The following is a 12,459-nucleotide window of genomic DNA, read 5'->3' as shown; positions in this document are numbered from 1 at the left end:
AATAAATGCATTTTAGGCGATATTTGGATCATCAAAATGGCATTCTTTGACCGTTCAGAACCATTTTTAATAACTCTAGCAGGCTGCATTGGACTGTCCCCCGGGTGTACATAATGCAAATTTCGGGTTTTGAGTGAGTTTAGAATGCTTTTTTGTGGTACAACAGAAGTGCAATAAATGCATTTTAGGCGATGTTTGGATCATCAAAATGGCATTCTTTAACCATTCAGAACCATTTTTATAACTCTAGCAGGCTGCATTGGACTGTCCCGCGGGTGTACATAATGCAAATTTCGGGTTTTGAGTGCGTTTAGAATCATTTTTTGTGGTACAACAGAAGTGCAATAAATGCATATTAGGCGATGTTTGGATCATCAAAATGGCATTCTTTAACCATTCAGAACCATTTTTAATGATTCTAGCAGGCTGAATTGGACAGTCCCGCGGGTGTACATAATGCAAAATCCGGGTTTTGAGTGCGTTTAGAATGCTTTTTTGTGGTACAACATAAGTGCAATAAATGCATTTTAGGCGATATTTGGATCATCAAAATGGCATTCTTTGACCGTTCAGAACCATTTTTAATAACTCTAGCAGGCTGCATTGGACTGTCCCCCGGGTGTACATAATGCAAATTTCGGGTTTTGAGTGAGTTTAGAATGCTTTTTTGTGGTACAACAGAAGTGCAATAAATGCATTTTAGGCGATATTTGGATCATCAAAATGGCATTCTTTGACCGCTCAGAACCATTTTAAATGATTCTAGTAGGCTGCATTGGACTGTCCCGCGGGTGTATATAATGCGAATTCCGGGTTTTGAGTGAGTTTAGAATGCTTTTTTGTGGTACAACAGAAGTGCAATAAATGCATTTTAGGCGATGTTTGGATCATCAAAATGGCATTCTTTAACCATTCAGAACCATTTTTATAACTCTAGCAGGCTGCATTGGACTGTCCCCCGGGTGTAGATAATGCAAATTTCGGGTTTTGAGTGCGTTTAGAATGCTTTTTTGTGGTACAACATAAGTGCAATAAATGCATTTTAGGCGATATTTGGATCATCAAAATGGCATTCTTGGACCGTTCAGAACCATTTTTAATAATTCTAGCAGGCTGCATTGGACTGTCCTCCGGGTGTAGATAATGCAAAGTTCAGGTTTTGAGTGCGTTTAGAATGCTTTTTTGTGGTACAACATAAGTGCAATAAATGCATTTTAGGCGATATTTGGATCATCAAAATGGCATTCTTTGACCGTTCAGAACCATTTTTAATAACTCTAGCAGGCTGCATTGGACTGTCCCCCGGGTGTACATAATGCAAATTTCGGGTTTTGAGTGAGTTTAGAATGCTTTTTTGTGGTACAACAGAAGTGCAATAAATGCATTTTAGGCGATATTTGGATCATCAAAATGGCATTCTTTGACCGCTCAGAACCATTTTAAATGATTCTAGTAGGCTGCATTGGACTGTCCCGCGGGTGTATATAATGCGAATTCCGGGTTTTGAGTGAGTTTAGAATGCTTTTTTGTGGTACAACAGAAGTGCAATAAATGCATTTTAGGCGATGTTTGGATCATCAAAATGGCATTCTTTAACCATTCAGAACCATTTTTATAACTCTAGCAGGCTGCATTGGACTGTCCCCCGGGTGTAGATAATGCAAATTTCGGGTTTTGAGTGCGTTTAGAATGCTTTTTTGTGGTACAACATAAGTGCAATAAATGCATTTTAGGCGATATTTGGATCATCAAAATGGCATTCTTGGACCGTTCAGAACCATTTTTAATAATTCTAGCAGGCTGCATTGGACTGTCCTCCGGGTGTAGATAATGCAAAGTTCAGGTTTTGAGTGCGTTTAGAATGCTTTTTTGTGGTACAACATAAGTGCAATAAATGCATTTTAGGCGATATTTGGATCATCAAAATGGCATTCTTTGACCGTTCAGAACCATTTTTAATAACTCTAGCAGGCTGCATTGGACTGTCCCCCGGGTGTACATAATGCAAATTTCGGGTTTTGAGTGAGTTTAGAATGCTTTTTTGTGGTACAACAGAAGTGCAATAAATGCATTTTAGGCGATATTTGGATCATCAAAATGGCATTCTTTGACCGTTCAGAACCATTTTTAATAACTCTAGCAGGCTGCATTGGACTGTCCCCCGGGTGTAGATTATGCAAAGTTCAGGTTTTGAGTGCGTTTAGAATGCTTTTTTGTGGTACAACATAAGTGCAATAAATGCATTTTAGGCGATATTTGGATCATCAAAATGGCATTCTTTGACCGTTCAGAACCATTTTTAATAACTCTAGCAGGCTGCATTGGACTGTCCCCCGGGTGTACATAATGCAAATTTCGGGTTTTGAGTGAGTTTAGAATGCTTTTTTGTGGTACAACAGAAGTGCAATAAATGCATTTTAGGCGATATTTGGATCATCAAAATGGCATTCTTTGACCGCTCAGAACCATTTTAAATGATTCTAGTAGGCTGCATTGGACTGTCCCGCGGGTGTATATAATGCGAATTCCGGGTTTTGAGTGAGTTTAGAATGCTTTTTTGTGGTACAACAGAAGTGCAATAAATGCATTTTAGGCGATGTTTGGATCATCAAAATGGCATTCTTTAACCATTCAGAACCATTTTTATAACTCTAGCAGGCTGCATTGGACTGTCCCCCGGGTGTAGATAATGCAAATTTCGGGTTTTGAGTGCGTTTAGAATGCTTTTTTGTGGTACAACATAAGTGCAATAAATGCATTTTAGGCGATATTTGGATCATCAAAATGGCATTCTTTGACCGTTCAGAACCATTTTTAATAACTCTAGCAGGCTGCATTGGACTGTCCCCCGGGTGTACATAATGCAAATTTCGGGTTTTGAGTGCGTTTAGAATGCTTTTTTGTGGTACAACAGAAGTGCAATAAATGCATTTTAGGCGATATTTGGATCATCAAAATGGCATTCTTTGACCGTTCAGAACCATTTTTAATAACTCTAGCAGGCTGCATTGGACTGTCCCCCGGGTGTAGATTATGCAAAGTTCAGGTTTTGAGTGCGTTTAGAATGCTTTTTTGTGGTACAACATAAGTGCAATAAATGCATTTTAGGCGATATTTGGATCATCAAAATGGCATTCTTGGACCGTTCAGAACCATTTTTAATAATTCTAGCAGGCTGCATTGGACTGTCCTCCGGGTGTAGATAATGCAAAGTTCAGGTTTTGAGTGCGTTTAGAATGCTTTTTTGTGGTACAACATAAGTGCAATAAATGCATTTTAGGCGATATTTGGATCATCAAAATGGCATTCTTTGACCGTTCAGAACCATTTTTAATAACTCTAGCAGGCTGCATTGGACTGTCCCCCGGGTGTACATAATGCAAATTTCGGGTTTTGAGTGAGTTTAGAATGCTTTTTTGTGGTACAACAGAAGTGCAATAAATGCATTTTAGGCGATATTTGGATCATCAAAATGGCATTCTTTGACCGTTCAGAACCATTTTTAATAACTCTAGCAGGCTGCATTGGACTGTCCCCCGGGTGTAGATTATGCAAAGTTCAGGTTTTGAGTGCGTTTAGAATGCTTTTTTGTGGTACAACATAAGTGCAATAAATGCATTTTAGGCGATATTTGGATCATCAAAATGGCATTCTTTGACCGTTCAGAACCATTTTTAATAACTCTAGCAGGCTGCATTGGACTGTCCCCCGGGTGTACATAATGCAAATTTCGGGTTTTGAGTGAGTTTAGAATGCTTTTTTGTGGTACAACAGAAGTGCAATAAATGCATTTTAGGCGATGTTTGGATCATCAAAATGGCATTCTTTAACCATTCAGAACCATTTTTATAACTCTAGCAGGCTGCATTGGACTGTCCCGCGGGTGTACATAATGCAAATTTCGGGTTTTGAGTGCGTTTAGAATCATTTTTTGTGGTACAACAGAAGTGCAATAAATGCATATTAGGCGATGTTTGGATCATCAAAATGGCATTCTTTAACCATTCAGAACCATTTTTAATGATTCTAGCAGGCTGAATTGGACAGTCCCGCGGGTGTACATAATGCAAAATCCGGGTTTTGAGTGCGTTTAGAATGCTTTTTTGTGGTACAACATAAGTGCAATAAATGCATTTTAGGCGATATTTGGATCATCAAAATGGCATTCTTTGACCGTTCAGAACCATTTTTAATAACTCTAGCAGGCTGCATTGGACTGTCCCCCGGGTGTACATAATGCAAATTTCGGGTTTTGAGTGAGTTTAGAATGCTTTTTTGTGGTACAACAGAAGTGCAATAAATGCATTTTAGGCGATATTTGGATCATCAAAATGGCATTCTTTGACCGCTCAGAACCATTTTAAATGATTCTAGTAGGCTGCATTGGACTGTCCCGCGGGTGTATATAATGCAAATTCCGGGTTTTGAGTGCGTTTAGAATGCTTTTTTGTGGTACAACAGAAGTGCAATAAATACATTTTATGCGATATTTGGATCATCAAAATGGTATTCTTTGACCGTTCAAAACCATTTTTAATGATTCTAGCAGGCTGCATTGGACTGTCCCTCGGGTGTACATAATGCAAATTGCGGGTTTTGAGTGCGTTTAGAATGCTTTTTTGTGGTACAACAGAAGTGCAATAAATGCATATTAGGCGATGTTTGGATCATCAAAATGGCATTCTTTAACCATTCAGAACCATTTTTAATGATTCTAGCAGGCTGCATTGGACTGTCCCCCGGGTGTACATAATGCAAATTTCGGGTTTTGAGTGAGTTTAGAATGCTTTTTTGTGGTACAACAGAAGTGCAATAAATGCATTTTAGGCGATGTTTGGATCATCAAAATGGCATTCTTTGACCGTTCAGAACCATTTTTAATAACTCTAGCAGGCTGCATTGGACTGTCCCCCGGGTGTACATAATGCAAATTTCGGGTTTTGAGTGAGTTTAGAATGCTTTTTTGTGGTACAACAGAAGTGCAATAAATGCATTTTAGGCGATATTTGGATCATCAAAATGGCATTCTTTGACCGTTCAGAACCATTTTTATAACTCTAGCAGGCTGCATTGGACTGTCCCGCGGGTGTACATAATGCAAATTTCGGGTTTTGAGTGAGTTTAGAATCATTTTTTGTGGTACAACAGAAGTGCAATAAATGCATATTAGGCGATGTTTGGATCATCAAAATGGCATTCTTTAACCATTCAGAACCATTTTTAATGATTCTAGCAGGCTGAATTGGACAGTCCCGCGGGTGTACATAATGCAAAATCCGGGTTTTGAGTGCGTTTAGAATGCTTTTTTGTGGTACAACATAAGTGCAATAAATGCATTTTAGGCGATATTTGGATCATCAAAATGGCATTCTTTGACCGTTCAGAACCATTTTTAATAACTCTAGCAGGCTGCATTGGACTGTCCCCCGGGTGTACATAATGCAAATTTTGGGTTTTGAGTGAGTTTAGAATGCTTTTTTGTGGTACAACAGAAGTGCAATAAATGCATTTTAGGCGATATTTGGATCATCAAAATGGCATTCTTTGACCGCTCAGAACCATTTTAAATGATTCTAGTAGGCTGCATTGGACTGTCCCGCGGGTGTATATAATGCGAATTCCGGGTTTTGAGTGCGTTTAGAATGCTTTTTTGTGGTACAACAGAAGTGCAATAAATACATTTTATGCGATATTTGGATCATCAAAATGGTATTCTTTGACCGTTCAAAACCATTTTTAATGATTCTAGCAGGCTGCATTGGACTGTCCCTCGGGTGTACATAATGCAAATTGCGGGTTTTGAGTGCGTTTAGAATGCTTTTTTGTGGTACAACAGAAGTGCAATAAATGCATTTTAGGTGATATTTGGATCATCAAAATGGTATTCTTTGACCGTTCAAAACCATTTTTAATGATTCTAGCAGGCTGCATTGGACTGTCCCTCGGGTGTACATAATGCAAATTTCGGGTTTTGAGTGCGTTTAGAATACTTTTTTGTGGTACAACAGAAGTGCAATAAATGCATTTTAGGCGATATTTGGATCATCAAAATGGCATTCTTGGACCGTTCATAACCATTTTTAATAACTCTAGCAGGCTGCATTGGACTGTCCCCCGGGTGTAGATAATGCAAAGTTCAGGTTTTGAGTGAGTTTAGAATCCTTTTTTGTGGTACAACAGAAGTGCAATAAATGCATTTTAGGCGATGTTTGAATCATCAAAATGGCATTCTTGGACTGTTCAGAACCATTTTTAATAACTCTAGCAGGCTGCATTGGACTGTCCCCCGGGTGAACATAATGCAAATTGCGGGTTTTGAGTGAGTTTAGAATCCTTTTTTGTGGTACAACAGAAGTGCAATAAATGCATTTTAGGCGATGTTTTTGAATCATCAAAATGGCATTCTTTGACCGTTCGGAACCATTTTTAATAATTCTAGCAGGCTGCATTGGATAAATGCATTTAAGGCGATGTTTTACTGAATTTACCAGATCATCAGCTGTGATTAAACACCTTTAAGGAAGTTACGTAACTTCGAGCAGTTCTGAGGCCTCAGAAAATTTCCAGTATTATCTGGAAAATTTCGGAAACTTCAGGGGAGATCCGATCATCTCAAGGAACTTATGAATACCTAAAGGCAGTTCTCCATTCAATTCAGAAAAAAATATCGAGATCCTTCCAAAAATTAAAAATTGTCACTTCAGTGTCGGAAATTGCACAGAAGTTCCAAGAAATTCACGGAAATACAGAAAAGGGAAGTTTCGAGATGTTTAGAGTAATTTTATCAATTTCAGGGCAAATCCAGAAACATCAACAGAAGAGTAGCAAGAACTTCCGGGAAGTTCCAGAGACTTAAGAAGTAGTCCATAAAATGCGTACTGTAAAGAAGTTCCAAGGAATGAAACAGACTGCGAGATAGTTAGGTTCTGTAAAATTGTGGGCACTTCAAGGAAACTTAGAAAACTTCAAGGCGATTCCATCTGCTTCAGGGTCACTGCAGGAACCTTTAAGAAGTTCTATGGACTTCAAGATAGCCAGAGAATTTCAAGGAAGAGACGAAAAGTTCAGGTGAATCCATAGAACTGGGAAAACATGTGAAAACTTTAAAGAAGAATTTTAAAACCTACGGGAAGATAAGTTTAGAGATCTTCAGGGAGGCTTAGAGATCTTAACGGCAGTTACAATGACATCAGAAACATTCCGACTAAAAGATCTGTGATCGATAGATCAGGACAGCAGCATGAACATCAGCAGAATTTGGAGAAACTTTAAGAAGTTCCAAGTATTTTAGAGACGCTGGAAAATTTCAGAAAACGTTTGAATTTTTTCAAAAACATTACAGATGTTCTGAGAGTTTCAGAAGAATTTAAAGATTTTTAGCACAGTTCAATTAATCTCAGGGCAGTATTAAGAAGTCCAGAAGACTTATGAGAATTTTATAGTAGCTTTGAGAACATCAAAGAAGATCAGTGAACCTAAGGACAATTCAGCAAACTTCATGCAAATTGAAGGAACTTTACAGAAGCACCAAGTAATTCTGAGAATTTACGACACCCAAGCAACAATTTTGGTTTTATGAGGGTTCTGTAGACCATGATTTAGATTTTTAGCATGCTTTAAAACCTCGATAAAACTCGCAATGTTACATGGGCAGCTTTATACCCCGTACAGACTATGGTTTATACCATGTAATATAGGCTGTCTTGCAATGAGCACTCATACATCTAGTTTTCATTGTAAATCATATGTATGAGTGCTCATTGCAAGACAGTCTATATTACATGATACAAGCCATAGTCTTTACGGGGTATTAGATAATTTCAAGGAAGTCCACAGAACTGCAAAGAAGTATACTGATTTTAGAGTAGTTTTATTATTTGCAGGGATGTTCCCAGTATTACAAGGAAGATTAGAGAACTTCAGAGCAATATCATTAATTAATTGTAAGAACTTTCAACAGTGGCGTCGTGTAACCTCACTTTTTACCTGTGCACCAACTTTCAAAAACATATTTAATGCCATATTCATATTCGAATCGGTTGAAAAATACACTTAATCTTCTAGTTAACTCGATATCTATCCATTGCAAGCAATATTTTGATAATTGTTTATGTTTTGAGTGTTGGTGCACAGGTAGATTGAGGTTAAGGCGACGCCACTGACTTTCAAGAAATTCCCAAAAATCATGAAATATTCTGTTAAAAATTAAAAATTGTCACTCCAGTGTCGGAAATTGCACAGAAGTTCCAAGAAATTCACGGAAATATAAAAAAGAAACTGCAATAACTGGAAAATTTGCAAGCATAAGAGAAGTTCTAAGAACTTTTTGAACATTTAGGGAACTTTGGGGAAGTTTAAAGATTTTACAGGAAGTTCTATGAGCTTCATGGAAGTATCGAAAAGATCAGAAAAACTGTGAAAGGTTCAGGAAAAAATCAATTTCAAGGCAAAATAAGGAAAATTTTGGGAACTTTTAAAAACTTTTGAGAAATTTAGTGATGTCTAGAGAATATGATAGAAGTTCAGAGATCTTTAGGACAGTGCCAATTGCTTTAGGGAAGAATCGAAAATATAAGGAAAGTCTAAATATTTGGGGAAGTTTAAAGATCTGCAAGAATTAGCCATTCGGTTTCGGCTTTTTAGTAATCAAGAAAAACTGTTGATTACAGTTTTATCATCGTCAACGTTTCGATCCAGAGGTTGCAATCTTCACCAGGGTTAGTTTTAGTTTAAGATCGTAGATATGTTTGTGCTGATCGAAAGACTGTACATTTTTATATCCCCTGAAGAATTCGATTTGGCTCAATCACATTCGATTTTGTGTTTAATTTAAGTCAAATATTTTTTCGAAATTCCGGGAAGGCACCAACTCGCTAAATTGAATGGGAAACTAATGTCACGATATTTTTCCCATAACATTTTCTTGACATTTACCACCTCTGCTCTTCGTCGCATCGATTTTGCGAATTGAAACCAGTCATTCCCCACTCATTCAATATCAAAACAAACGCGAAACAATACGTGATGACTATTCTTTTTTAACTTACTGAAAGTCATCAGACCAATCCGAACTTACCTCGGACATCCCGAAGATCCTACTGTAGTGCACGGAAGATTCCTTAGATCAGACTCGGATCAGAGCACTTCAATTTAATGGATCTTTTCCTCGGTGTTTACTCATTTACACTTAACACTTAAACTAACCTGACCAATCACGCCCCTTCTCTCCCTCCCTTACTACAGGGCTGTACAAACTCGACACCCTCGACCGTAAACCCGTGTCTCTCGCTCGAGTACCAGTGCAGCGATCGGATCACCTGCATCCACAAGAGCTGGATCTGTGACGGGGAAAAGGATTGCCCTCAGGGAGACGATGAAATGCCGCCCATCTGTCAAAATGTGACCTGCCGGCCGGACCAATTCCAGTGCAAGAAGGACAAAACCTGCATCAATGGGCACTTCCACTGCAACGGGAAGGCGGAGTGTTCGGACGGAAGCGATGAGGTCGATTGTGGTAAGTTGGCTTGGTTTTGGGAAAAAGTGCCTAGTGGTGTTAAAAGACCAATCGATTTCAGCGGATCGCCCTGCTGTCAAGTGTAATCCGAAGACGGAGTTCGACTGCGGTGGTGGCATGTGCATTCCACTGGCTAAGGTTTGCGACAAGAAACCCGATTGTCCGGAATTCCAGGACGAACCCACGGATAAGTGCGGAAAGAATGAATGTTTGGAAAATAATGGAGGTTGTTCGCATATGTGTGTGGATACTCCTGCTGGATTCTACTGCGATTGCAAACCAGGGTAAGTTTGAGGTTATGATTGGGATGGGTGGTATGGACTTAAAAACGCATGGTTAAATTTGGACAGATTCAAACTGGTGGGAAATCGCACCTGCGAGGACATTGACGAATGCGAAGAGGCTGGATCCTGTTCGCAGCACTGTACCAACGAGATCGGTAAGTTTAAGTGCGAGTGCATGGCGGGTTACTTGCGGGATCCACGGGACCATACAAAGTGCAAGGCGACCGAGGGGCACGCTTCGCTGTTGTTTGCCCGGCGGCACGACATTCGGAAGATTTCGCTCGATCACCGCGAGATGACGTCGATCGTTAACGATACCAAATCGGCGACGGCACTGGACTTTGTCTTCCGTACCGGAATGATCTACTGGAGCGATGTTTCCGAGCAGCGGATTTACAAGTAAGATTGAGGTTATTTCTTAAGGGTAAACAGAGGGTGTTGATGTTTAACCTTAATTAACAGGGCACCAATCGACGAGGGGTCCGACAAAACGGTAGTGGTGAAGGATCAAACCGTCACTTCGGATGGTTTGGCCGTGGACTGGATCTACAACCACATATACTTTACCGACATCAAGAAGGCGACGATCGAGTTGACCAACTTCGATGGCAACATGGGTAAGATTCTGATCAAGGACGATCTGGAGATTCCACGAGCGATTGCACTGGATCCAATCGACGGGTAAGTGCGCGACAACTCGAACCGACCGTGAGTTGGATGAAAATGTTGATTTTGTTTTGACAGCTGGATGTACTGGACTGACTGGGGAACGACCCCTCGGATCGAACGTGCCGGAATGGACGGTACACATCGGCAGGTGATCGTCACCTACGAAGTCAAATGGCCAAACGGTATCACGCTGGATTTGGTTCGTAAGCGTGTCTACTGGGTAAGTTTCATCTGTCAAATGTAGTTGAAAAAGTTCACCGCAGATGTCTCGGCTTTTCCTCAGGTTGATGCCAAACTGAACACCATCTCTTCCTGCGATTACGATGGATCAAAGCGAACGGTAGTCCTATATTCGGCAGACTATCTGCGGCATCCGTTCTCGATTACTACCTTTGAAGACTACATCTACTGGACCGATTGGGACAAGGAGTCGGTGTTCAAGGCGAGCAAGTTCAACGGAAAGGATATCGAGCCGGTGACGGCGATGCACATGGTATTGAATCATAACGTCTATTCCTTTATGTAGAATATTTCGTTAATCCATTTCCATTCGACAGCTCCAACACCCGATGACAATTCACGTGTACCATCCGTACCGTCAACCGGACGGTACCAACCACTGTCAAGCCGTGAACGGACACTGCTCGCATCTCTGCCTGCCAGCACCGCAGATCAACAGCCGGAGTCCGAAGATTTCCTGCGCGTGTCCCACCGGACTCAAACTGATGGACGACGGCCTGATGTGCGTCGAAGACGGTAAGTACATAGCCGATTAAAAAAAAAACAGTTGAAAGTGTCCCACCCCTCGAATAATGGTATCCAATAACAACACCCATGGCGGAAAGTATGCGTGAACGAGCAATATCGAAATTGAATGCCGAATTTCGGTTCCCAGTTCCCCTCGAGCAGTTTAATTGTATTTCCCTTTGATGAGTTTTTATTTGTCTTTCTGAGTTTATTTACATTTCATTTTATATTTATTTCATTCTTTTTTTTTCGTTTACTTTTTTTGGCAAAACCGAACAAAATCAAACAATCATCGAACGCAACGACATTTTCCAAACATAACCTCTCCGCCGCATCCGGTGCATGTGATCTTACATCTCTTACGAATGCAATCGAAAATTATCTTCATGGTCCGTCCAAAACAAATCATTTTGAAAAAAACAAAAACATCGCAACCCAACTGCCTGCGTGTATGCAATTCAAGTGAGTGCAACCACCGCGAGGGGTCCAACGAAGTCGCATGAATCGAATGAGGGTGGTGCTCGACCGGGACCGGCAAGCTCGAACAACACCTCGTCCAACAAACACCTCGAACACCATTCCAGTAACATTTACGATAGCAACAAGGATATCATTGCTTCGACGGGAAAGCCATCACCGTCGACGTCGCATGGGGACAAAAACTGTGAGTACTTCTTGACGGTGAAAGATAGCGATCGCAATATACGGGTGATGGGTTCGAATAACAACCGACACATTAGCATGCAGTCAATCGCGGAGAACCGGTAAACATATGTGACTTGATTAATTAATGATCACGATTAATCACAGAGAACGGTGTTGGCCAAATGTAACAATCGCTTATTTTCATCACGCCGCACTTCAGAGAGTGCTCATTTGTCACTCATGCACGCTCGTGTACCGCATTACTACTTTCTCTTCCTAAATGCACGCATACTAACTCCTCATACGATCGAAAATCACTATGGCGGCAATATTAAGCGAAACAGCTTTCGGCCGGCACAGCAGGCCGTGGGTAAATAGTTTGTAATTAATCAGCTCCCAGCTGATGGACTTTGGCAGGGCCTACTACTATGCCGAAAACCAAGGAATGGGGGGTGGAGGTGGATTGACTTGATGGACGAAAGGACGTTTCCGAAATTGGAGCTTTTAGCCAAACGGTTCACGAGTGCGTGGTGGTGTTGTTTTGAAAAGTGGTTCCCCATTAGGTTGTTTGGCGCTAGCCAAATTGAGCAATTTATTTCT

The 12,459-nt window shown here is 40.5% G+C and overlaps 1 protein-coding gene across 5 annotated transcripts in view; it reads left to right on the top strand.

Moving 5' to 3' along the window:
• Positions 1-12,459, top strand: part of LOC135710128 (low-density lipoprotein receptor-like) — an 852,116-nt gene that overhangs the window by 755,719 nt on the left and 83,938 nt on the right. For 4 of the 5 annotated variants that reach the window (XM_065232620.1, XM_065232617.1, XM_065232616.1 and 1 more), the window contains 8 exons: positions 9,244-9,514; positions 9,576-9,798; positions 9,865-10,197; positions 10,261-10,479; positions 10,543-10,687; positions 10,751-10,960; positions 11,025-11,223; positions 11,678-11,878. In XM_065232620.1, the coding sequence (XP_065088692.1) occupies positions 9,244-9,514; positions 9,576-9,798; positions 9,865-10,197; positions 10,261-10,479; positions 10,543-10,687; positions 10,751-10,960; positions 11,025-11,223; positions 11,678-11,878 (1,801 nt within the window). The remainder of the gene's footprint in view (positions 1-9,243; positions 9,515-9,575; positions 9,799-9,864; positions 10,198-10,260; positions 10,480-10,542; positions 10,688-10,750; positions 10,961-11,024; positions 11,224-11,677; positions 11,879-12,459) is intronic. The other variant, XM_065232618.1, reaches the window with a different exon arrangement.

The sequence above is a fragment of the Ochlerotatus camptorhynchus genome, unplaced genomic scaffold (assembly GCF_037179485.1).
Source record: "Ochlerotatus camptorhynchus isolate MF236.1 unplaced genomic scaffold, CSIRO-AGI_Acam_v1.1 ptg000370l, whole genome shotgun sequence".
Lineage (NCBI taxonomy): Eukaryota > Metazoa > Arthropoda > Insecta > Diptera > Culicidae > Ochlerotatus > Ochlerotatus camptorhynchus.
This window is presented reverse-complemented; position numbering and strand designations above follow the sequence as displayed.